The sequence below is a fragment of the Hippopotamus amphibius genome, chromosome 5, assembly GCF_030028045.1.
Source record: "Hippopotamus amphibius kiboko isolate mHipAmp2 chromosome 5, mHipAmp2.hap2, whole genome shotgun sequence".
In the NCBI taxonomy this organism is placed as follows: Eukaryota; Metazoa; Chordata; class Mammalia; order Artiodactyla; family Hippopotamidae; genus Hippopotamus; species Hippopotamus amphibius.
Genome location: NC_080190.1, coordinates 71,993,605 through 72,021,401, shown reverse-complemented (window position 1 = coordinate 72,021,401; position 27,797 = coordinate 71,993,605). Strand labels below are relative to the sequence as shown.

Below are 27,797 nucleotides of genomic sequence, written 5' to 3'. Positions count from 1 at the left end.
AAAGGCAGAAATATATATGCGCGAAAATGTACTGTGTTCTAAATATGTTATATTTATGCAGGGCAATAGTACTGCTATTCAACTGAAATACAACAGAACTGAAAAATGAGCTAAAAGGCAGGAGCCATGAAAGATGTTACAAATTGCATTCACTAAACGCAAATGCACTTTACCCAAAGGTTAACTCTCTCATCATAGGTCAGAGCTTACTGACACTAGTATACAGATAATAATAAACTACAATATCTAGTTTCCAAGTCCAAAACAGGTTATAAAAGCAAAACAGGGAGAGAGCCTCTGAAGACATGCTTCCATAGCATTCTAGAAACTATAAGTTTCATAAAGACTTTAGAAAATCTTTTACCCTAGGACCCAAAATTGGTCAGAAAATAGTATCACTGTATTATAATTCAATATCAAATGGTCATTTGTTTAATTGAAAAATATAACCAAAACATTAAAAAAAAACTATCACTTACTTTCACAGCACCATATACTTTGTATCATTTGACACAAATGAAATATGTCTATGTTTAATGTTTGTTCCCTCTACTACTGGTTTATAATAACTGTTTAATGAGTGATGCAGAAAAAGTCTAAATTTATACCCAGAACACTCTAAGATGATGCAGAAATGTATTTTAGAAAACTCTCATGGAAATGCCTAATGTATTTAACACATATTCTATAACATTTATACACCACCTTTATTCATAATTGCCAAAATGTGGAAGTAAACAAAATGTCTTTCAATAGGTGAATAGATAAGTTGTGGTACATCCATACAATAAAACATTACTCAATGATTAAAAAAAAAAAAGTTAGACCATCAGAATGAAAACTATTTTCAGTTGCTGTCAAAATTCACTACTAGTGTATTACTAAAAGTTAATCAGTCTTTCTTTAATGCTTCTATACTTCCAGTCAACTAACACAGTATTCAATTTCAGAATTTTTATTTGGACAATTATACAAGGCTTTACCTACCAACCTAAGGTCTGAAGACAGTGCCAGTATAGAGTGCTATGAAGAGCACTGGGGAAAGAAATATCAGCCACCTAGGTTTTGAGACATCAATAGCACTTAAGCAGTTATGTCACCCAAAATAATAATTAAAACTAACAGAATTTTTAAATACTGCTACCACAATATTCAATATCCTAATAAGTACACTGACACTAAAAACTGCACACTCATTTTGAGGTAGATATTTATGTTATTTTTACTACTTCAGAAAGAAAACTATAAGATTCCAAGTCTTTTTTTCTTTTTTTTTTAGTTGCAAACTAGAGCCTACTATCCTTGTTAAGCATTTTAGATAAAAGAATTACTCTAGGCATAGGAGAATGACCTCATCATGCTTCATCCCTATCATATGCTTGGCTGATACCTGTACTAAAGGATAGCACGTGTCATTACAAAGGGTCATTGCAAAATCATTATTACGTGTCTCACCCATATATGCTGTATTCCAAGACAATTATCACCCACAGATCCTTGACACTTAGTTTGTGGAGATCATCTGGACTTCCTTAGGCCTCAGTTCTTTTGATCTTAAATTGAGTCTGAAACCATTTAAATTTCCTGGGCTACCAAATTATCTTTCATGTGTTTTCGAGAATAGAGAGCCCTGTGTGGTGTGTTTTCTGTAAACATAAAGAGGATCATCTACTGAGCAAAGATCAAAATATGGAATATACCTTTGTTTTTTCCAGGGACCTAGTTTTGGCTAATAGGGCCATCCACTTAATAGGTCTAGAAAATCTGTTAGTGGATCTATGTAAAAATGTAAAACCAATTTGTTGTACTTTTGGAGCACCCTGAATTTACTTTTTAGCAATAAATTTATAATTGTACTTTTCTTTCTCCCCCAAGGATACTGTGGCTAGCAATAGGTTTTACTATGAATTTGCTGAGTTATGTCTAAAAAGCACAGTTACATTAAGACTTTATCTTACTTCAACTATAAAAAATAGTTCCATCTGGCAGATAAACGTATGAATTTTTAAATTTATGAGAAAAAATACATGAGGAATATCCCTCCTCTCAAAAAACAAACTACCTGCACCTTTGAGACTATATGTGCATTCTGACTAAATATACCTATATCCCTAACAGAAGTAAACCACATATATATAAAGGGCTCTTTCTATCATGGTGAACCAGCGACCCAGTGTGACAGAGTCTGATCTCTGACTGAAGCCAAGACTAAGCACCAGAGCCGAGAAACCTAAGGGAGGCACCTTGGCTTCTGGAGTCTTGGGTGGGAAGAGAATATACGCGTCTGGGTCAAAAATTATCTGCACGCTGGTTTTATTAAAACTTCTGTTGGCCTCACTGTCTTATCAGCACTTTCCATTCAAGGCTACTATCTCCCCAGTCAATGCTGTGCAGGTATGAACGCGTTACATCAGTTCATTTGTAACTGGTGCAAGCAAAAATAGATGGCCCACTTGTGATTTGCACGAAAGAAGAGCAGCATGCAGTGATTCTTTTTTGTGGTCTGTGGGTGTGCACACTTCTGCCCACACTGTTGACACTCTGCAAAAACTTCATTTTAGGGTGTTAAATCATCCTCCCTATAGTCCTGATCTTGCTCCATTGGACTTTCACCTGTTTGGTCCCCTGAAAGCAGCCCTACAGGGATCAAGATTCACTTCTGATGAAGAAGTGAAACAGCAGTGCATTCGTAGTTTGCAGCTCAGCCTAAAACATTTTTTAATGAGGGAATATGAAAGCTTGTCGACAGATGGACAAAGTGTATTGAAAAGCAAGGAGATTATGTCGAACAGTGATGTATTTGTCTTTTCTAAAAGTTAATTAAAATAAACTCTACAGAGTGAAGATAATTTTTGACTCACCCTCATATAATGGGATATAATCCTGATCCACGTCAAAGCAGTTAGCAATATTTTAAGAAATAAAAAGTAGCAGAAATTGATCAGAATAAGTTTAGGATGCGTATGAAAAATTACAAAATATGCATTTCAAAAAAATGAAGGTCTAAATAAAAGGACAGATACACTGTGTTCATGACTTGAAAGATTCAATATTCTTAAAGAAGTAAAATGTCCCCCCATTTCATCTATAAACTCAAAGCGATTCCAATAAAATCCAAGCAGGATTTTTGCATATTCTTAAATGTATATGAGAGGGAAAAAGATATAGAGTAGATCAAACAATTTCAAAAAAGAAAAAAAGTTGAATGACTGACAATATTTGGTTTCAAGACTCATTATAAAGCTACATTAATCAAGACAGTGTGGTACTGCCAAAAGACAGACACACAAATCAATGTAAGAGAATAAAGCCCAGAAACAGATCCACATAGGACTGAAAACTGATTTTTTTTAAATTAATTTATATTTTTTTTCGGGGTTACACCAAGTTCAATCATCTGTTTTTATACACATATCCCTGTGTTCCCTCCCTCCCTCGACTCAACCCCCTCACCCTCCCTCGAGTCCCCCCCACCCTCCCTGTCCCAGTCCTCTAAGGCATCTTCCATACTCAAGTTGAACTCCCTTTGTTATACAACAACTTTCCACTGACTATCTATTTTACAGTTGGTAGTATATATATGTCTGTGCTACTCTCGCTTCACCTCAGCTTCCCCTTCACCTTCCGACCCCCACCCCCAAACCTCGAGTTCTCCAGTCCATTCTCTGCATCTACGTCCTATTCTTGTCACTGAGTTCATCAGTACCATTTTTAGATTCTGCATATCTGAGTTAGCATACAATATTTGTCTTTCTCTTTCTGGCTTACTTCACTCTGTATGACAGACTCTAGGTCTATCCACCTCATGACATATAGCCTCTCATCCCTTTTTATAGCTGAGTAATATTCCATTGTGTATCTATGCCACATCTTCTGTATCCATTCATTTGTTGATGGGCATTTTGGTTGCTTCCATGTCCTGGCTATTGTAAATAGTGCTGCAATAAACATTATGGTACATGTTTCTTTGGGGATTATGGTTTTCTTTGGGTATATGCCCAGGAGTGGGATTACTGGATCATATGGTAGTTCTATTTGTAGTTTTTTAAGGAACCTCCAAACTGTTTTCCATAGTGGCTGTACCAACTTACATTCCCCAGCAGTACAGGAGAGTTCCCTTTTCTCCACACCCTCTCCAACATTTATTGTTTCTAGATGTTCTGATGATGGCCATTCTGACCATACCTCATTGTGGCTTTGACTTGCATTTCTCTGATGATTAGTGAGGTTGAGCAGCTTTTCATGTGTTTGTTGGCCATCTGTATGTCTTCTTTGGAGAAATGTCTATTTAGGTCTTCCGCCCTTTGTGGATTGGGTTATTTACTTTTTTGGTATTAAGCTTCATGAGCTGCTTGTATATTTTGGAGGTTAATCCTTTGTCTGTTGTTTCATAGGCAACTATTTTTTCCCATTCTGAGGGTTGCCTTTTAGTCTTCTTTATGGTTTCTTTTGCTGTGCAAAAGCTTTAAGTTTCATGAGGTCCCATTTGTTTATTCTTGATTTTATTTCCATGATTCTAGGAGGTGGGTCAAAAAGGATGGCGCTTTGATGGATGTCATAGAGTGTTCTGCCTATGTTTTCCTCTAGGAGTTTGATAGTGTCTGGCCTTACATGTAGGTCTTTAATCCATTTGGAGTTTATTTTTGGGTATGGTGTTAGGAAGTGTTCTAATTTCATTCTTTTACATGTAGCTGTCCAATTTTCCCAGCACCACTTATTGAAGAGGCTGTCTTTTTTCCATTGTATATTCTTGCCTCCTTTGTCAAAGATAAGCTGCCCATATGTGTTTGGGCTTACTTCTGAGTTCTCTATTCTATTCCATTGATCTTCCTTTCTCTTTTTGTGCCAGTACCATACTGTCTTGATCACTGTGGCCTTGTAGTATCGTTTGAAGTCAGGAAGCCTGATTCCACCAACTCCATCTTTCCTTCTCAAGATTGCTTTGGCTATTCGGGGTCTTTTGCATTTCCATACAAATCGTAAGATTTCTTGTTCTAGTTCTGTGAAAAATGCCATTGGTAATTTGATCGGGATTGCACTGAATCTGTAAATTGGTTTGGGTAGTACAGTCATTTTCACGATGTTGATTCTTCCAATCCAGGAACATGGTATGTCCCTCCGTCTGTTTGTGTCATCTTTGATTTCTTCAATCAATGTCTTGAAGTTTTCTGCATACAGATTTGCCTCCTTAGGCAGGTTTATTCCTAGGTATTTGATTCTTTTGGTTGCAATGGTGAATAGGAGAGTTTCCTTAATTTCTCTTTCTGCTCTTCCGTTGTTAGTGTATAAGAATGCAAGAGATTTCTGTGCATTAATTTTGTATCCTGCTACTTTACTAAACTCATCAATTAGTGCTAGCAGTTTTTTGGTAGAGTCTTTAGGGTTTTCTATATATAATATCATGTCATCTGCAAAGAGTGACACTTTTACTTCTTCTTTTCCAATTTGTATTCCTTTGATTTCTTTTTTCTTCTCTGATTGCTGTGGCTAAAACTTCCAAAACTATGTTGAATAATAATGGTGAGAGTGGACACCCTGGTCTTGTTCCTGTTCTTAGAGGGAATGCTTTCAGTTTTTCCCCATTGAGAACGATGTTGGCTTTTGGTTTCTCATATACGGCTTTTATTATGTTGAGGTAATTTCCTTCTATGCCCATTTTCTGGAGAGCTTTTTATCATAAATGGATGTTGAACTTTGTCAAAAGCTTTTTCTGCATCTATTGAGATGATCATATGGTTTTTATCCTTCAATGTGTTGATATAATGTATCACGTTGACTGATTTGCATATATTGAAGAATCCTTGCATCCCAGGGATAAACCCCACTTGATCATGGTGTATGATTTTTTTAATGTGCTGTTGCAGTCTGTTAGCTAGTATTTTGTTGAGGATTTTTGCATCTATATTCATCAGTGATATTGGTCTGTAGTTTTCTTTTTTTGTGACATCTTTGCCTGGTTTTGGTATCAGGGTGATGGTGGCCTCGTAGAATGAGTTTGGGAGTGTTCTGCCTTCTGCTATATTTTGGAAGAGTTTAAGAAGGATAGGTATTAGCTCTTCTCTAAATGGTTGATAGAATTCGCCTGTGAATCCACCTAGTCCTGGGCTTTTGTGTGTTGGGAGATTTTTAATCACTGCCTCAATTTCCATATTTGTGATTGGTCTGTTCATAGTTTCTATTTCTTCCTGGTTCAGTCTTGGAAGATTGTATTTTTCTAAGAATGTATCCATTTCTTCCAGGTTATCCAATTGATTGGCATATAGTTGCTTGTAGTAGTCTCTCATGATCTTTTGTATTTCTGAGGTGTGCGTTGTTACTTCTTTTTCATTTCTAATTCTGTTGATTTGCATCTTCTCCCTTTTTTTCTTGATGAGTCTGGCTAATGGTTTATCAATTTTGTTAATCTCAAAGAACCAGCTTTTAGTTTTATTTTTGCTATTGCTTCCTTGCTTTCTTTTTCATTTATTTCTGCTCTGATCTTTCTTTCCTTCTGCTCACTTTGGGGTTTCTTTGTTCTTCTTTTTCTAATTGTTTTAGGTGTAGGGTTAGGTTGTTTGAGATTTTTCTTGTTTCTTAAGGTAGGACTGTATTGCTAGAAACTTCCCTCTTAGAACTGCTTTTGCTGCATCCCATAGGTTTTGGGTTGTTGTGTTTTCATTGTCGTTTGTTTCTAGATATTTTTTGATTTCCTCTTTGATTTCTTTAATGATTTCTTGGTTGTTTAAGAGTGAATTGTTGAGCCTCCATGTGTTTGTCTTTTTTGCAGTTTTTTTCCTGTAATTGATATCTAGTCTCATGGCGTTGTGGTCTGAGAAGATGCTTGATATGATTTCAATTTTCTTGAATTTGTCAAGGTTTGATTTATGACCCAAGACGTGATCTATCCTGGAAAATATTCCGTGTGCACTTGAGAAGAAAGTGTAGTCTGTCGTTTTTGGATGGAATCGTCTATAAATATCAATTAAGTCGAGATGGTCTAATGTGTCACTTAAAGCTTGTGTGTCCTTATTTATTTTGTTTGGATGATCTGTCCACTGATGTAAGTGGGGTGTTCAAGTCTCCCACTATTATTGTGTTACTGTCGATGTCCCCTTTTATGGCTGTTAGCATTTGCCTTATGTATTGAGGTGCTCCTATGTTGGGGGGCATAGATATTTACCATTGGGATATGTTCTTCTTGAATGGATCATTATGTAGTGTCCTTCCTTGTCTCTTGTAATAGTCTTTAAAGTCTAATGTGTCTGATAGGAGTATTGCTACTCCAGCTTTCTTTGCAATTCCATTTGCATGGAATATCTTTTTCCATCCCTTTACTTTCAGTCTATATGTGTTCCTTGGTCTGAAGTGGGTTTCTTGTAGGCAGCATATAGAAGGGTCTTGTTTTTGTATCCATTCAGCCAGTCTGTGTCTTTTGGTTGGAGCATTTAATCCATTTACATTTAAGGTGATTACTGACATGTGTTCCTATTACCATTTTCTTAATTGTTTTGGATTTGTTTTTGTAGGTGTTTTCCTTTTCTTGTGTTTCCTATTTAAAGAAGTTCCTTTAGCACTTGTTGTAAGGCTGGTTTTGTGGTGCTGAATTCTCTTAACTTTTGCTTATCTGGAAAGCTTTTGATTTCTCCATCAAATCTGAATGAGATTTGTAGGAAGACATTCAGGAGCCTTTCTGAAACCTTGAAAATGTTACAGTATGTGGGCCGAGCGATGGGATTCAGAATGTCCTGCTTGAGCAGTGGAGGAGCTGAGGGTGTGGGGCGTGGAGACTAATATCACCCTGTTTGGCCCTGAAGGATGGCTGGTTAGCCAAAGACGGGTAAGATTCCTCAGAGGAGGAACAACCTAAGACAGGCACAGCCGCAGAGGGGCCAACAGGGGTGGTGCATAGAGCCTTCCTTATATCACCCTGTTTGGCCCTGGAGGATGACTGGTTAGCCAGAGACGGGCAAGATTCCTCAAGGGAGGAATAACCTAAGACAGGCACAGTCGCAGAGGGGCCAACAGGGGTGGGGCACAGACTCCTAATATCTGAGAGAGGTCTCCTGCCCCCTGGGCTGTTTTGCTCTCCAGCCCAGCTCAAATCCACACCTGCTCAACTTGGACCCAGGAGGCAAACAAAGATAACTGCCCCAGTCACGTGAGGCCTTTGATTGTTTATGGGTGTAACCTGAGAATGTTAGCCAAAGACCTCAATAAAAGCAACGTGGGATGAGTCAGCAAGGCTCTTGATCCGAGAGGTCTTGAGTCCCCTGGTCCCACTTTTCTCTTCAGTCTGTGTCTGTGTTTTCTTCAAGCTTGCGGCACCTGTCACTCACCTCAAGTCGACGAGCTGGTCTCAGCAGAGATTCTTGCTGGGAAGCGTATTCTTGGCTGTAGATTTCTCTCTTTCAGGACTTTCAGGATATCCTGCCATTCCCTTCTGGCCTGCAGAGTTTCTGTAGAAAGGTCAGCTGTTATCCTTATGGGTTTTCCCTTCTATGTTATTTGTTGCTTTTCTCTTGCTGCTTTTAATATTTTTTCTTTGTGTTGAATTGTCATTAGTTTGATTAATATGTGCCTTGGTGTATTTCTCCTTGGGTTTATTCTGTATGGGACTCTCTGTGCTTCTTGGACTTGGTGAATTATTTCCTTTCCCATGTTGGGGAAGTTTTCCACTAGAACCTCTTCAAATATTTTCTCAGACCCTTTCTTGTTTTCTTCTTCTTCTGGGATGCCTATAATTTGAATGTTGGTACGCTTAATGTTATCACTGAGGTCTCTGAGACTGTCTTCTATTCTTTTTATTCTTTTTTCTTTTTCCTGCTCTGTGGCATTTATTTCCCCCATTCTATCTTCCAACTCACTTATTCGTTCTTCTGCCTCAGTCATTCTGCTGGTTATAGCATCTAGAGTATTTTTAATGTCAGTTATTTTGTTAGCCATTGCTGTTTGTTTTTCTGACTTCTTATGAACTGTTTCTTGTACTTTCTCTATTTTGTTACCGAGATTTTGTATCATTTTTACTATCATTACTCTAAATTCTTTTTCAGGCATTTTTCCTATTTCCTCCTCATTTATTTGGTCTTGTGGGTTTTTTTCCTGCTCCTTTTCCTGCGTGGTGTTTCTTTGTTTCCTCATGGTTGTCCAAACTTTTGGGGTTGCTTGTCCTGGCGATAGAGGGGTTTATAGAAGACTGTCCAAGCCTCAGACTAATGTCCAAGTGTTGGGTTAAACAGATACTAAATCTAGGAAACACATACACGTATAAGACACACAATTACTGAATCCATTAGGACATAAGGCTCTGGAAAGACCTGACAGAACCCCAGTGTGCTATCAGATATTCAAAGAGAAACCCAACAGAAATTGACAACTGAAACAGAACAAATCAGACACAAAAGCAAAAGCAAACAAATAAACAAATAACACCTTACACATACAAACACTAATCCAGGGAGATTTTGTAAGCTAAAGTCAAATGCAGAAAAGAGCTAGAGTACCACCAGACAGAATGGAGATTCTCAGAATGAAATTAGACAGTTGTACTAAGAACTAAGATAAAGACAAAAACCTAATATTACATACCAAGGTGGTGCGTCATCTGGAGAATAGAGCAAGTAGTCTGAGCAGATCGATAGTGTTGCTTATAAGTATGTTAAGATAAAATAAACTAAGAATGGATGGAAGAAAGGGGAACAGAAGAGCGTAGTGTGATTGGAAATATGCAAATAAAAAGAAAGGAATAGAAATGCATAAAAGATAGGGATGAAAGGAAAGTATGAGAGATATATTGTCCGTACTACCAAAAACTTAGCTAGAAATAGAAGTATATAAAAAGGCAAAAAAAGTAAAAATAGAATAAAAAATAGCATTTAAAAAATTGTTATAAAACTTGTAGATCCCTTAGGACTAAGATCGTAATTAATAAAGGAAAAAGAAAAAAGAAAGAAAAAAAAAATCCAGAACTGATCCCAGAATGGACCAGTTCAGTAAGATTGATACTAATATTTCTGTTTACTTAAGAGTCTCAGCAGTAAGTGTCCTTCTGCTCGCCTTGGGGTTTTTTTGCATTATTCTGTGACCAGCAGAGCTTCCTTTATTGTTCGTCTGTAAGCGCTGGTGTGTGGGGAGGGAGAGGGTACTATAGTGGCTCCTTCCCCTGAGAGTGAGTGAGCAGTGGCGAACTGCTGTTTCAGTCCGGCTTGGAGGTGCCTGTTGCAGAGGAAGGCCGGTGGCTCAGGGGTAAACAGAAAGTCTCAGAGTTGGGCCTCTCTCCAGGTTGTTTTTTTTTTTTCTCGGCTGCCGGAGTTCCAAGGGGTTTTAATCGAGCCCCACCCAAGTGCCTGAGGGTGCTTGTTATCCCTGAGCACCTTAGGTGGCCCACAGGGTGTCTCTCCACTGCCAGCTGCAGGCGCTAAAAGAGAGAGAGAGGCTATGGCCGCAGCTCCTCCCCCCCGCCCGTGAGGCTGCACCCTCCAGCCGCCATCATGGCCGGGCAGCTCTCAGGGGTGGGCACTCCTCAACACGGACCTCTTCCCTCCTGTCCTCTAGGTCCGTCACCTCACTGGCAACAATGTTTCTCACCCTGAACCAGCTCTCCGGTTCCCACGCTCCCAGTCCTGGACCCTCTGTTCAGCTGTGAATCGACGTCTGGGTCCGGGAACTTCGAGCTGCGGTGCGGACCCTCTGTGTGTTTCTCACTCCCTCCCGTCCACCACAGCTTCGCCGCTTCACCCTCTTTGAGCCGTTGTAGATGCCTCCCTACCGGTTATGTCAGGCTCCTTGCTGTCTTTTCTGGTGTCCGAGGTTGTCTGCTGGTGTTCAGCTGGTTCTCTGTGGGAATTATTGCGTCCTTTGGTGCATTCCCAATGCATCTGTGGAGAGGGATGCATTCCACGTCCCTCTACTTCGCCGCCATCTTTTTTCCCCCCCGACAACTGATTTTTGACAAATGTACAAATGCAATTCAAAGGAGATAATTTTTTCAACAAATGATGCTGGGATAACTGGACACCCATATGCAAACAAAACAAAACTAACCCCCGCCCCAAAAAAGCCTTCAATCTATACTTTACAACATACACAAGACTGAGGTAAAAATCGGCTATAAAGTTAAAACATAAAACCTAAAACGTTTTGAAGAAAAAGTCTCTGTGGCAAAGAATTCTTAGAAATGACTTGGAAAGCACAAAACATAAAAGAAAAAATGTGATTACTTAAATGTTATCGAAATTTAAACCTTTTTGCTCTTGGAAAAAGACAATGTTAAGAAAATGAAAAGCCACAGACAGGACAAAAACATTTTTATAAACTGGTTATCTGATGAAAAACTTGTATTCAGGATATATAAAGAACTTCCAAAATTGAACAAAAAGAAAACAAAGCAATCAAAAAATATAGGAAAAGATTTGAACAGATACTTCACCAAAGAAGATATACAGGTGGCAAATAAGCTAATGAAAAGATACTCAAAATCATTAGTCATTGGAGAAATGCAAATAAAAATTACGAGATACCATTACATACCTAACAGTATGGCTACAAATTTCATCCTTGTGAAATAAAACTTGTACTTATACAAAACCCTGTATATGAATGTTTAGAGCAGTTTTATTTCTAATAGACAAAAGCTACAAACACAAAGAGAATGAATGAACAAACTATACTATACCCATATAATGAAATATTTCTCAGCAATAGAGGAAGAAACTATTGACACGTGCAACAATATGGATAAATCTCAAATGCATTAGAATAACTGAAAGAAGCCTGACTCAAAAGGCTACATATTATATGGTTCTATTCATATGACATTCCGGAAAAGACAAAACAAGGACTGAGAATTGATTAGTTGTCCTAGGTTAAAGGGAGTGGAGGATTTGAAGGTTTGACTACAAAGGAGTGGTAACAAACAGAAATTCTGTGGGAGAATGATTCAACTGTTCTACAAGTTGACTGTAGTAACAATTACTCTACAATGTCATTGTCCTAACTCAAAGAAATGTTCACCAAAAGAGCAAATTTTGCTCTAATTAAAAAAAAAAAAGTTGTAAGTAGAAAATTTAACTGAAAAGGTAAAGAAGGAACGAGCATGATGGGAAACTATATTACATCATTCCTTCTCCCAAAGGAATGATGTAATAGTATTATACTTATTGGTATTATGCTATAAAGCTTTTGGGGTAAAGAATAGAAGAATGAGATGGCAATCATATATTCTGATGGGCCAGAAATTTCTGTAAGTATACATTATCATGGTACAGGCTGATCCCAGGATCCTTTTTCCTAGAGAAAGAGAAAGGAAGAATGTCAGTCCTCTGACATACCCTCCTCCACCCTTCCCATTTTTTGCTCTGAAAAGGCAAATGTGGAAGTAGAGGTGGGGGTAAGGAAAGAGCTATAGAAATACTAACAACCTGAAATTAAACACACACATGCACACTTCCCCAAATGCCATGTAACTGGTAATGTAGCAACTTCTGCAGAAAGAGAAGAGCATGCCCTAAAATGAAAAGGACATATATTTTAGGTCTCAGAAAGTCTAGGATATGGAAACTTATTTATAAGCTTGCAAATGTTTTGTTTCCAGGAGCTGTTAGAAAGGGATACTCCGATTTTTTAGAAAAGAGAAACTGATACCTTTTCACCATAGGCACAAGGGGGCACTGGAGCACAGAATATTACGTATGCCTTGTGCTATACCTAAGGATCCGTATGTTCAGCCAAAAAAAGGAAACCAACAGTTTGGTACATTTACTATATTTCCTTTTTTCTTTCAGCTGAAGAAAGATTTTACAAGACTGGATTTAAATGTACACATTTTTTCAATAATCAAATTCACTGAATGAATTTTTCCTTCTATCAAATCCTATTAACAAAAATTATTTTGCTCTCAATTCTTATTAGGTCAACTATAATGCTTGAATTTAAAGAATAACCACAGAGCCCTTCAAATGAAAATCACCATTATTTAGGTATCTCATCTTTTAATCTATGGTTCTCTACCACAAGACAGTGAAAGACACAAACCCCTAAATACATAAATAATTCTTCAACTATTTAGCATGCTAGATTACTGACTGAGATTGTGGATACAAGAAAAGATATCTTGAAAAAATCTAATTGCTCTTTTTTAGTTTTAACTTTTCATTACACAGAGAAATAACAATGGACTCCCATGTACCCATCACCCCACTTCAACAATTTCCACCCCATGGCCAATCTTTGTACCAAAAAAATAGTTAACTCTGCAAAATTATTCATTATCACTCAGCATTCAAGTTTCCCAGGATGAGCTTTTTTTTCCTTTTCAGTTTGTTTAAATTAAGATCCAAATAGTTCCACAAATTGCAACTGGTTGACATGATTCTTACATCTCTTTTTATGTATAGATTCTACCTTCTCTTTTCCTCCTGCAACTCTATTAAAGTCAAGTCATTCGTTCCATACAGTCTTCAGTTACCTGTATTTTGCTGATTACACATTCCTGTGGCATTTTTAAACTTGCTCCTCTGTCCCTGTATTTTCTGTTGAATCTAGAGCCTTAAATTCTAAATGGATAGAGAAGACAACTTCACACACAGCAGTGTGTTCTTCATTGAGGCATACTTGCATTATGCTTTCTGTGGTAATTAGCAGCCAGCGATAAATATTGCCTAAAGCCACTACTTCACTGAGAGCTGCAAAACAGTGATAAAAAATTTTATCATTCCTTCATAATTTACTATCTGGAATATGTCTAATAAGTGGAAATTCCCCTCATCAAATCTTTAGTACCCAAGAGGTAGTTTGTTTAGGAAAGGAAAAGTAAATGCTCAATTTTTATGAGTTTTTAAAATACAGTTGCCCCCCCACCCCCACCTCCAGGCAATATCTGCAGGAAATTGGTTCCAGGATGACCACCCCTCACCCCCCAGCTTGCACTCATGGATACCAAAATCCATGATGCTTAACTCCCTTATTTAAAATTGCACCAAAAAAAAAAAAAAAAAGGCACAGTATCTGTGTATAACCTAGGCACCCCTCATATACCTTATATCATCTCTAGATTATGTATAATATCTAATACATTGCAAATGCTATGTAAATAGTTGTAAATACAATGTAAACACTATGTAAATAGTTAGGAGTGCTGGGCAATTTCAAGTTTCACTTTTTTCAAGTTTCTAAAATACCCCCCCCCCCCCCCCCCCCCCCCGCCCTGAGTATTTTCAATTCATGGTTGGTTGACTCCACAAATACAGAACTCACAGACATGGAAGGCCATAGAAAACAGACTGTAATGAGTTAATATCCTAATCTCCCAGAATGGTAAATAATGAGAGTTTGTTTTCTAGGGGAGGGATCACTATTAAAAACTCTTAGGTTAAAATAAATGTAGTAATGTTTCAAATCACTGCAGTTGTTATCCCTATTGCTTTCAAATTTCCTATCTTTGGTCAGTGAGACCCTATTCAATTAGTTTCTGAATCTTCTAGACATGACCTTAGTAGCCTTTGATACTTTCCTTGCTTCTAATATAACAAAATACCCCAGGGTCATCTTGTCCAATCCTGCCTCAGACCTAAAATCAACCATATATACCCAACGAACCCTAACACTTCTCAATAGGAAACAGCATTCAGAGACAACCACTTGGGTTCTAGGAATGCTCATTACTCCTGAGCTGGTCAGATATACTGGTCATAGTTAGTATGTCTTTATACTGATACTTCCAAATAAAATTCTACAGTTGATTTTTTTTTTAAATGGCAGCAATCTTATATTCCTATCTCATTTCTCCCATATTGAAGATCCTGTTATACAATGACACCAACATGAATTCATTTGCTTTGTTCCACAATACATATACAACAATCTAGGAATAATAATACCAACACTGTGGTTAATGAAAATATTAAGGTTTTTTATACTGCTCTTCTGTCCTCAGGGTATAATCCACTAGCCATGTGAGGGTATAATCCACTAGCCATGTGTAATTAAGTTACTGTATTTTAAAGTCACTTAAAATAGTTCCTTCCTATGGTTATACCACTTAGACTTTTTTGCTTCATTTTGCTTTCACTTTTAGGATCTTTAATGATTCAAATTTGCTTTAAAATTGCATAAAATATTTACATGGTTTCAAAGTCATACCTAAAAAACAAATATATTCACAGAACTGTAGCTATTCCTTCCATCCTTGTTCCCTATGATGGATTAGTTTTTGGTTAATCCCCAGGTTTAAAAAATAAAAGTAGAAATGCACATACACTATACACACACACATACACATTTAGTTAGATAAATAATAACATACTTTATGAACTTTTCTATATCTTATTATTTTTATTTCATAATATATATACTGGCCATCATGACAGAAGATATTGCTTATTTGCCTATATAATACTTCACTGGGTAGATGAACTTTTAATTTACTCAATCACAACCCTATTGGTGGGTTGTTTCCATCTTCTGCTATTTTACGGGGATGCTATATCTACAGCCTTGTGAACATGTCATTTTGTATTTACACTGATCTATGTTTGGGATATATTCCTAGAAGCAAGATTCACTAGATCAAAGAGTAAATGAATATAAATTTAGCTATAAATTGCTAAATTCCCTACTGTAGGAGGCTGCACCATTTTGTATTCCAACAGACAATATCTGAGTGCGTACTCCTCCACAAGTTCACTAAATGGGTATGCTGTCAATATGGGAAGAGAAAGGAATGAGGGACAATCTGATAGGTAAAAAATCTCAGTCTAATTTTATTCAGTTTTTCCCTTTTATTTTTTATTTTAACGATCTACTCATCTTTATTTCCTGCCTTTTTCTCTTTTTTTTATAAATTTATTTATTTATTTAATTTATTTATTGGTTGCATTGGGTCTTCATTGCTGCACACGGGCTTTCTCTAGTTGCTGCGAATGGGGGCTACTCTTCATTGTAGTGTGCAGGCTCCTCGCTGTAGTGGCTTCTCTTGTTGTGGAGCACGGGCCTCTAGGTGCATGGGCTTCAACAGTTGTGGCACATGGGCTCAGTAGTTGTGGCTCATGGGCTCTAGAGCACAGGCTCAATAGTTGTGGCACATGGGCCTAGTTGCTCCATGGCATGTGGAATCTTTCCAGGGCAGGGCTTGAACCTGTGTCCCCTGCCTTGGCAGGCGGATTCTTTACCACTGCGCCACCTAGGAAGTCCCCTGCCTTTTTCTTAGTTTGGGTTTTATTTGCTCTTCTTTTTCTTTTAAGTAACCTTAGGTCACTGATTTATTTTCCTTCTTTTCTTATATAAGTATTTAAAGTTATAAATTTCTCTCTAAACCAACATTCACTCTCAGGCACCAACATTCTGATGTGCTATATTTTCATTATCATTTGGCTCAAAATGACTTCTAATTTCCCTTGTGATTTCTTTCTTCACCTACAAATTTTCCAAAAGTGTACTGTTTAATATGTAACACTTGAGATGTTTTCCCCTTAGACATCATATTGTTATTGATTTCTAATTTAATTCCACTATGTTCCAAGAATATACTCTAATGTTATTTCCATCCTTTTAAATTTATTTAGCATTGTTTTATGGCCAAGCATAGGGTCTCTTTTGTTAAAAATACTGTGTACACTTGAAAAGAATGTGTATTATGCAGATGACGTGTAGGTGTTCCATATGTATCGATTAAATCAAGGTGACTGATAGCCTTTCAGATCTTTAATGTCTTTGCTAGCTTTTTATGTAGTTGTTCTACCAACTGCTAAAGGAAGAGTGTTAAAATCTTCTACTATTACTGGAATTTTCTATACGAAACCTCTGTTATTCTGTAAAATTCTGCTTCATGTATTCTGAAGCTATGCTATTAGGTGCACATATATTTGTCACATATGCCACAACTGTCCCACTTTTTCTCTGACACTACTCTTTCTTGAAGAGTATTTTAGCCACATCAAGCTCTCATATGGCTACTCTATGCATGGTCTATTTTTTTCTGTTCATTACTTTCAATCTATCTGTGTCTTTGTATCTAAAGTGAACTTCTGGTGGACCATACATACTTGGGTCTTCTGTTTTGTCCATTTTGACAAACTCTGTCTTTCAATTGGACTGCTTAAGTCATTAACATTTATTGTACTAATTAATATGGTTGAATCTATCAATTTACTATTAGTTTTCTGTTTGTCACCTGTTTTGTTGCTCTGTTCCTCTTTCTCTGACTTCTGCATTGTCTATTTTTTTAGAATTCTATTTTAACTAATGAAATTTTAAACTTTCTAGCAGCCACATTAAAAAAAGGAAAAACAGGTGAAATTTTAAAATATATTTTAAGATAATATATCCAAACTGTTATAATCAAGTAAGCAGTATTTTAAATTGAGATTTTTATGTTCTTTTACTCACATAAGTCTTTAAAATCTAGTTTGTATGTTCCATTTATAACACATTGCAACTGGGACTAGCTACATTTCAAGTGCTCAACAGCCACATGTAGTTTCATGGCTACCATATTAGACAGAGCAGCTCTACCTCATTCTGTGGTATAATGTGTCTTTTTCTTCGTTTTCAGAAGTGAGAGATCACCTTTAACAGTCTCTTTGTATCCAGAATTTGGCTGCGTACTAAAACACTAGATTATGACTCAAACATTTAAAAATGATTTATATGTGTTCACTTCACTTAGCATTTTAATGAAATTTATAAGTAAATCTAAAGATTTTAATTAAAACAATTTGAATTGACAGTTTTCTTTTTAAATCTTTTTCTTAAAAACTACAAAATAAAAAAACCTACAAAATCTTTAAGAATTTTAAAATTTGTTAAATTTTTAAATTTTTGAATTTTAAAAGTGATGAGAAAGATGAATTTTAATATATTTTCAAAATGATAGTAAGCTATCATTTGAGGAGTTTCAGATGAAAGGACATAAATGTAATATATAATTTAAAAATAAATTAATAAATATGCTTTCTGTAATTTGGATTTCATATGTGACACTATCAACCAATTATGGATTTCATATGTGACACTATCAAACACTTATTTTTTCTGCTAAAAAATAAGTAATTCCCATATCACACGAGAATATGGCAGGCTAGGCTATAAACGTTTCCCACAATTACTTATTTTTTCTACAGGGAAAGGTTTCCAAACACATGCTACATGGAAAAAAAAACCTGTTCTCCAAAAGACACATAAAACTGAACTGCATTTAAAATGAAAGAGAAATTATCTACTTTCTTAGACTTTAAGATACGTGGGGATATCTGTATATATTCTAAATTGTATATGTTTCACAATAAATTCAGAGGTATGACTGAGTATGCAAATGTTGGTTACCTAATGGCATTCACAGTTGTCAGAGGGGCTAAAGCTTTCTAAGGGCCAAAGCAAAAGATAATGAGTTAAATAAGCCTGTATTCACTATGTGATAAAAAGCATGTCCATAATTGCAATGCTACTATTGATACAATAAACACAGTCATTTAATTTGGAGTCCTACACATGGCCTATATACACTTTAGTATCACTTTCTATGACAGGCTAAAACAATGGAGTACAAATACTTAATCCATGGAATCATACCAAGGTAAGCTTAGAGCTGTGCAACTCAAGAGAATCAACATGAACTACAAATGTGACCCAATGTGTAATTTTAAATTTTGTTAGCCACATTTAAAAGTGAAGAAAACCAGGTGAATTTCACTATTTTTGTATACCTGTATTTGAAAATATATCATTTCAATTTGCAGTCAACAAAAAAATGCAATATTTTACGTTTATTTGTACTAAGTCCTCAATATTTGTGTGTATTTTACACTTACATCAGATTTCAATTCACTTGAGCTATATTCTAAGTGCTCAACAGTCATATGTGGCTAGGGCTACCTTACTGGATAGTGTAGGTTTAGACTATCTGGAAGATGGAGTATACCTAGCAATCTACCTTGTTACTGCAATTGGGCTTTGATAAAGATTGGGGAGCTTTGTTGAAACTTGGAGAGAGGATATTTTACATGAGCACATAGCTAAAATTTAAAAATCTATCAAGAAGAAGGCTGGGTTGAGTTCTGCTTTAACCACAGCATGTGTTTGAATGAACGACCATCTTATCTTCATAAGGAAGTAGACTAAGGGGCACAACCAAAATCTTCAATAAAAGATTTTGCTCAAACACAATCATACGTAAGCAATCTAAATCCCCAGGTGCTGTGCCCCAAATCTTGGCTATTAAAATAATTACGTAATTATTTTACATAATTGCCATACACACCAGCAATTCTACTCCAAGGCATCTACTAAAGATATCCACACAAACAAAGGGAGTCCAACTCGAGGATGGAAGATGCCTTAGAGGACTGGGGCGGGGAGGGTGGGGGGGACTCGAGGGGGGGGAGTCAAGGAAGGGAGGGAATACGGGGACATGTGTATAAAAACAGATGATTGAACTTGGTGTACCCCCAAAAAAATAATAAAAAAAAAAAAAAGAAAAAAAAAGATATCCACACAAAGATTTGTATCCACATGTCCCAAAAAGCATTATCCATAACTGTCAGAAAGCAAGAGCAATTTAAATATTTGTCTGTCACATGGTCAATGGATGAATAAAATAAGGGAAAAAAAGCTTAAAAAAAGAAGGCAGACAAAAGACTACATATTGTGTGAGTCTGTTTATGTTAAATTCTAAGAAAGTCAAAACTATTTTGACAGAAAAGAGATCGGGGTCAGGAGTGGGGACTTAAGATAAAGGGACATGAGGGAACACATGTTAAAATGTATACTTAAAATAGGCAAATTTTAACACATAAAATATTTCAATAATCCTATTAAAAAATTAATATACAGATAGAAAAAATATTTAGACCAGACTATTCTCATAACTCCTGAAAACCTACCACAATGATCTCTGGAATAATACCAGCAAGAAATCCAGCATATCCTCAACCTCTTCTCTGAATTTTGTATCCTTTGCCTTGTTCCTCTAAATGAAGTATAGCTTTTCTTCAAAAACACTTTTTTGCTGGCACTCTCTCAAATTATGACTGTTTTCCTTCCCAGATTCCTTATACTACTGCGCTTAGAGTTGGAGCAGGTTTCTCTTTATTCCTCACTACACAGACCATACTCCTTCTTTGATCATCCATCTTACTTCAACCATGTGCCTCCTCTCTCCCTGGTTATATACTTTCTCCATATCCTCAATTTCAAACACTTCAGTCCTAGAATACGACCTTCTATGTTTCCAGCTCACTCTGACATATTCAACCTGGATCAATTGATCAACCCAACCCAGGACCTACAACTTTTCATTGTTGTTCTATTATACTACAATTCCACTATAAAATATGTAAAGCTAGAAAAGCAATTCGCGAAAGTGCTAATGAAAATTATCCAAGAGTGGTGCACTGATTTTTCTTTGCTTTCCTAATTTCCCAAGAGTGAACATACATACCACCTTTAAAATAACACTGAAGGCTTTCTAAAAACAAAAAAAAGTTCATGGAGGAGGGAAGTGGGGGTGGGATGAACTGAGAGATTGGGACTGACATACATACACTACTATATATAAAATAGATAACTAATGAGAACCTACTGTATAGCACAGGGAACTCTAGTCAATGCTCTGTGGTGACCTAAATGGGAAACAAATCTAAAAAATAGTGAATATATGTATATGTATGACTGATTCACTTTGCTGTACAGCAAGAAACTAAACACTGTGAAAACAACTGTACTCCAATAAAAATTACTTTTTAAATAGTTAATGGAAGAAAGTTACCTTTAAACAATTATTCTTATCTTACACTTCATCTCAGTTATCCTTCCTTTAAACCATTTCCTAGTCTTACTGGCTAAATGTATATTGAGATAGCACAGCTAAGAATGGCTTAAATTATTATACAGTGGTAGGAGTGGGAGGGATGTGAAAAGGATGTTATGAAAGTCTGCCAAAACGAAAGGATATTTTTAAAAAATCAGCCAAGTCAACATTTATCCAAACAGACGTTAAAACCAATATCATATTGCCTTAAACAAAAAAACAAAACCAGTGTGGAGTACCTACTGTTTCCCAAAATCAGTTTTGACTGTTTCATGAATTCTCTGATTTCATCATTAGAACATTCCTATATGTAAATACTATTAAATTTATTTTAAATGAGGAAGCAGGGTTAGAGAATTAAGTAACTTTTCCAATGAAATATAAATACAAATGATCAAATCAAGGATTTGTATGTAATCTGTCTCCTTTATGTAACAATACTGTATATGTAACAAAAAAATTTTGTACAGCCATAATAAAAAAATGCATCGGTGATGTAAATTTTATTAAATCATGATGTATATTATTTTCAAGTTTGGAAAATTGCTAGTAATAATGAATAAAAATATCTTTATAATATTCAAGTACATTATAATATACTTGAATATTATAATACATATTTAAGTGTATTATATATATAAATATATTATATATTTCTTTATCTTGGAAAAATATATCCTTTTATTAAACAAATTTTCCTATTTTTCCTTAGCTTCAAGATTTCAATAAATGAGCTTAGCTAAAAGTTAAAGAGTTTATCTAAAAGTGCATTGGGACGTTTCTTACAGAGAAACTTTCTATACATTTACAGGCTATCTCTAAATCCATTATATTAAATATAAAAACATCAGAGGTAAGCTTCATTCTTAAAACACAGAAGGATACTACATGATCACAGGGCCATAAACTGTAACTACATTCAGGTATACAGTAAAAACTCTGATAATTGATACTTAAATTTTTCATTTAATATGCTTTTTAACACAGATGGATTAGTTACGTAAACAATTCCTCAACAAATGAAATTTAAGTTATAAGTCAATCTTCTAAATGTAATGCTTTTAAAAAACTGAAAACAAATATGCTGGGCCTAACAAGCAGATCTCACTTCACTGAATACCTTGATGATTAAAATAAGATTATAGGAGACTAAGTAATATCTTTTATTAAAGGAAACTTTTAAATTTTAAAACACGGATTTATAGAGGCTGAGGAAAATTCCAGATAAAAAAAGCTAAATCTCTCTAGTAGTAGGGTTAAGAAATTCAATCTGTAGAACTCATTTCTACAGAAGTCAGAATAGAATAAATGCATTAAATCTCTAAACTTTATAGCAGGGGTCCCCAACACTGTAAATAATTTACTTACAGATCAGGTTAAACTACCATCACAACAACAAAAAAAGAAGACAATATTAAAAGTACTATCCTCTGGGACTTACCTGGTGATCCAGTGGGTAAGACTCTGCTCTCCCAATTCAGGGGGCCGAGTTCGATCCCTGGTCGGGGAACTAGATCCCGCATACATGCCACAACTAAGAAGTTCACAGGCCGTAACTAAAAGAACCCTCATGACATAACTAAAGATCCCACATGCCACAACAAAGATCCAGAGAAACCAAAATAATTTTTTTAAAAAGTACTATCCTCTAAAATTAGCTTTTTGCCCCCTCCTGTAACAGAGAAAAGGCTATTTCCCTCATAACAATATCTACAGATAGATATTAAGAAACAAATGAAAATAAAACCAATTGATTTTAATATACTACTAACCTAGAATCCTTAATTAAAAACCTAGTAATCAATTACCAATAAAATAAACAATAAGAGCATCAATACCTAACCTCTAGACCACCAGGAAGCATCTAAAATAAACAATGAGAACAAAATAATTAGGTAGATTTACAAATAATACTTTCTACATTGTTGTTAAAATATATTTTCCTTCCCTCCTGTCTTTAAAAATATTGTTTAGTCCTGTGTATTGAGCAAATGAATAACATTATGACTGACTATATGTATAAAATTCATCTGAAAATAATGTTTTTAGGAATACCTTAATTACCTATTCCCATGAGGATGGAAAAAGTAGATGTGATAACTCTAAGACTTCAGGACTTAATTCCCTATCATGCTGCTCCAAAGGATGAAACAGCTTCCAAGAGCCCCAGCTGTAAGCTGAGAAGAATCTCTGCACCTATGATCAGAGTGACTACACTATAAATTAAGACTTCTGTTGTCATCTCATCACTCAATTTACATTTTAGCAGCTTAATGGGTGTATTTTAGGGTTTTTCATTTGTTCTAGAATAAGACATTAAGACCTCAAAAATGATACCAAACCATTCCCCTTACTGTGAAGCCCTCTATTAGCTTCTCATGGGACTAGAATAAAGTCTAACCTTATGCTAGTTGACAAAAACCCTAAAGATCTAGTTTCTGCACTCTTCTCAACCTGCTACAACTACTATTCCCTTACTCCACAAGACTGGTACTATGATTTTCTTCCTGTTCCTAAAACATACCATGTTTATTTTGATCTCATGGTAGAAAAGAAGCATAAGATAAAATTTTATTGCCATGATTAAAAACAGGAATGAAATACAATGTTTGAAACCTAAAGAAATGTCAAGAGAAAGGGAGATGGACAGTTATCTCTGGAGCCCTGCTTTAACTCCTTATAGAAAACAAGTCAATGTCAAAGAGCTGGAAATACAAGTGTCACTAGGAAACCCACCCAGCAGATTGGCCCAGGGTAATACAAGTTGTCATACTACTTCCAAATGTACATTACCTATCCAAACTGTATGAACCTTTTAAAACTGCAGAAATGTGAGTCCAATGTACATTCTAGATAAGTATAATTAGGAAGACCAACAATGAATAAAAGTACTGAGAATTATTATTTATACTCTAAGACAGATACTGAAGAACTTAAATTCAGATGATGAAGTTATTTAAGTGATTCCATGGAAGATATGGAATGATGTTAAATGTTCTGCATCATTACTTTCCAGGTCATGCATTATATTACAATGCAGGAGCATATTCCTTGGCATCAAGAACAGAGGCCTTGAATGGTAAACTTTCTGAGCCTCAGTTTTCAAATTAGCAAAAGAGAGGTAATAATGAATATTTCAGAGGGTTGTTGTAAGGATTAAACATAATGTAAGAAAAGAACTCAACATAGTAACTGACGTGTTGGCTTCTCTTTTTGTCCTTGACCTTGAAGTGTGATGTACTTCATAAAGACTAAAAAGAAAACATTTGGCTAGGTATTTGTCACCATGATCAAGACCGCATTGCACTGAAATGTTAGAAAGAGAAAGGATACATAAAATAGTTACTCAGAAAAAGTGAATTTAATTTTAAAAAGAACCACCAGAGAAATTGGCCAATCTTATTCAAAAACAAGAAAGTGAGATGAGGGAGGGGAGAGGAGACAGACATGCTAACTTTTAACCTTGGCTTTTTATAATCCAATGGTTAAAACACACTAACTTTTAAGGCATATTTAATATTTTAACATAAAATGTAAAAATGATCTCTTCATATGAGAAAAAAAGGAATTTCTTATTGAAACACAGCAACACGGCTATTTATCTTTCAAAAACAGGTAAAGAAGAAGGATGACTGAGTAGCAGAGATGCAAGACATCCAGAAATCCACAAACCTAAGGGTGATAACATGGCAATTTGGAAAGGAGGATAATGAGAAGCAATAATACTTATAAGTATATAACAGAAATCGGCCATATAGACAATGTTTTCTTAACATTAAATTTTAAAGTGACACAGAGGCACTACATATGGGTAAAAAGAAGCATCAACAATGAAATGGGTGAAAAGAAATTACCAAAAAATTTAGTCAACTCAAATCTGAAACTGTAAGTCATTGCTATTTACCAGTTACCATGGATAAGGATCAGTAAAACCTAATTCTTGCTCCCAAGGAGACTTACAATCGTATTTCAAAAGGATTGCAATAAATAGACAGCAATCCTTATAAAAATAATACCATCATAAAGCTTTTTAAATTTAAGAAGTTCATATATGTATGTATATTTTCTCAATTTATTTTTAACATCTAAATTCTCTCAATTCAACCCTACAGATATTAGGTACATTTTATAAGTGAGAACTCTAAGACCCAGAAAGATTGAGTTATCCAACATTACATAGTCAACATTTCATAGAGCCAGAACTGAAACTTGAGTCTACTATTATAATACCACACAGCTCCAATAGTAAATACTATTCAACAATGTGGATGAGAGACCAAAGAGCAAAAGTTAGTTTTTATTACACAGATGTGGATAATTCTAATGAGAAATAGTAGAAGATATTCCCTATGAAAATATGAACTCTACTAGTAAAAGTAATATCTTACCAATATTTTATTTCCCAGGGCCTGATATACTTTAGGAACTTAAATAATTTCAGTGGATTGAATTAATGAAGGTGATGAGTGAGTGAAACAGTATGACTACATACAGTTTTCAGATGCCAGATTTTAAAAGGACATATATAAATAATGGAAGGAGGGAAATGTAACTAAGAATGTTTATAAATTAATAGCATAAACTTTATAGGAATAATAATATAAGTCAGAATAAGCTAAATTTTATAAATAATACAAAGGAAAACCAAACAGGTCCACTGGCTGCATAAAAGAAAGAGGATGAACTAGGAAGAAACAAGAAGATTGCATGGAAAAGATGATGTAATGTTAACAGATGCAGAGAGAATAAAGAACTACTCACACCTTCTCTTTTGCATCCATCTTCTCCACCAAGGAGAATTGAGTAGAAAACTGGAAAAGGTAGAAGAAACATAGTTAAAAAGTAAATGAAGTTGAAATGAGTAAAGAAGACAGTAAGAGAACACCTAGCCACTTTTTAAATTAGTTTTTGTCTACAGAGCCTGAATGAGGCATGCATCTCTAATGTGTATAATCTAATGTGTAAAACATCGTAAGAAAACAATTTCTAATATGCAATGATACTGAAAAGAAAAAAGTTTTGAGAATCATGTATCAAAAAAAAAATACCCTTTGAGTTTAAAAGAGTTTTTGACAATCCATTAATGTCAATCTGTATCCAAAGTACAAAAGCTATTGTTTGAAGATGGCTTGTAAGCATTAAAAAAATAAAAAGGTTACTCCTGGAGCTTCCCCCCCCCACTATAAGTGATCCTAAACTCTTTCTTTATCAGTAAATTTATTCTTTTTAGGTAGGCTAGTGTAACACTAGATGCTTTTAATTAAAATATTATAGGGAAAGATTCTGAAAATATTTTTAGGAGTAAAATTTAAAACTATAAGATCCAGGTACTCATAGCTGGATAAACAACCATAATTTACAGTATTAACCAAGAACTAAAATGAAACTGAATGTATTCAAAAGTAATCCACAGGGCTCTATCCTCACACTTTAATCAAGACACTCAAATGACTCAACAGGATTCAAATTTAGTAAGAATAATTAACATGTTGGATAATAACACGAAGTTTCAAAAAAACGTCAATAGATTGGAAAATGGGCAGAATCAACCAATATTAAAACAACAGCAATAGCAGTGGTAGCTGACTTCATGAAATAAAAGAAGCTTAAGCTAAAGTTGGAATTTGGGAAAGTTGATAAACACTCCAATTTACAGCAGAGAAGCCCCAAAGGGTCAAAACCTGGTGGAGGGTAAAGTAGGGCCAATAGGAAGAATTCCATTAGTCTATTTAAGCAACAGCCAGACCCGCAGATCTCTCCCTGGCTCTAGCTTAGCAACTGCCTCCTCTTTCACTTTGGCAGAAAAGGAGCTTTTTTCCCTAGAAAAAGATTATCAGTCTCTGGATCAAGGACCATATTACTGAGATTATCACTGAAATAGGATGATGAAGTTAAAATATACATAATATGTTGAGAACCAACCCCATCCCTCCCACTCCTACTCTTTTTACCTCAAAGGGTTTAACTTTTGAGAGCCAGGGAAAAGATTGGTTTATTTCTCTGGGAAACCTGACTGGTTGAAGATAAAAGACACCCAAATACACAGACATTAGGTGTTCCCCAAGGACATGGCCTGATCTCCAAACAGGCAGGACTACAGTCAACAAACCCTACCCACATGCTCAGAGCTTCCAAAGTGCTTTTTAAGTATTATGCTATTAAGCATGAGCAGCCAAAAAGAATCATCAAATATTTCATGTGGGGAAAACATCAAATATAAAACCCAGAGACGAAATTACACAGAGAAAAAAGTGACTAGAAGAAAACAACATTCTGGAGGTAGAAGAAAAAGGTGAAAAACCACACAAAAATATTAATCGTCTCAATAATATAACAGAAACAACATAATTAAAACACAGAAAGAGGATTATCAAAAAACTTAAAATAACCATTCAGAGAACAAAAAAGTTTAAGGAAATTAAGAGAGCAAAAAGGAAAAACAACAAAAACTTAAAAAAAAAAAGTTGAAAATATTTCCTACTAACTAGAACAACAACAACAACAAAAACACAAGTAAAGGATATAGTAAAAAAAAAAAAAAAAGACCAGTACGGTCCCATATCCCAGTACAAAAGGCCCAGAAAAAAGAATTCAGAAAAGAGGGAATTAAAGAAACAATCCAAGAAAATTTCCTGCAACTGGAACTCCACATTTCCAAATAGAAAAGCAACTCCTGAAGAGCTAAGCACACAGATGAAAAGACATGTACATCTGGAAATATTATCGTGAAATTTCCAAGCACAAACGAAAGAGAAGATCCTACATGCTTCTTTCTTATAGAAGAATTAAAAAGCAGAATGATATGACTTTTCAAAAGTAACATCAGAATCTGGAAGATATTACAACAATGCTTTCAAAACTCTAAGGAAAAATTCCCAATCTCTAATCCAGAATTTTATATCCAGTCATATGTGAGTCAAGAGGGTAGGATACAGATACTTTCACATGAACAAGCCATTGAAAAATGTCCAGTCAGTTCTTTTTAAAGAAATTACTGGAGGATATACTCCACCAATACAAG

General features: G+C 35.4%; 1 protein-coding gene across 2 annotated transcripts in view; it reads right to left on the bottom strand.

Moving 5' to 3' along the window:
* JMJD1C (jumonji domain containing 1C) overlaps window positions 1-27,797 on the bottom strand; it is a 285,860-nt gene that overhangs the window by 165,489 nt on the left and 92,574 nt on the right. The window contains exon 2 of one of the 2 annotated variants that reach the window (XM_057734775.1): window positions 25,540-25,587. The exons of the other annotated variant lie outside the window; for it this stretch is intronic. Within the exon in view, the coding sequence (XP_057590758.1) occupies window positions 25,540-25,587 (48 nt within the window). The remainder of the gene's footprint in view (window positions 1-25,539; window positions 25,588-27,797) is intronic. 2 annotated transcript variants of the gene reach the window in all.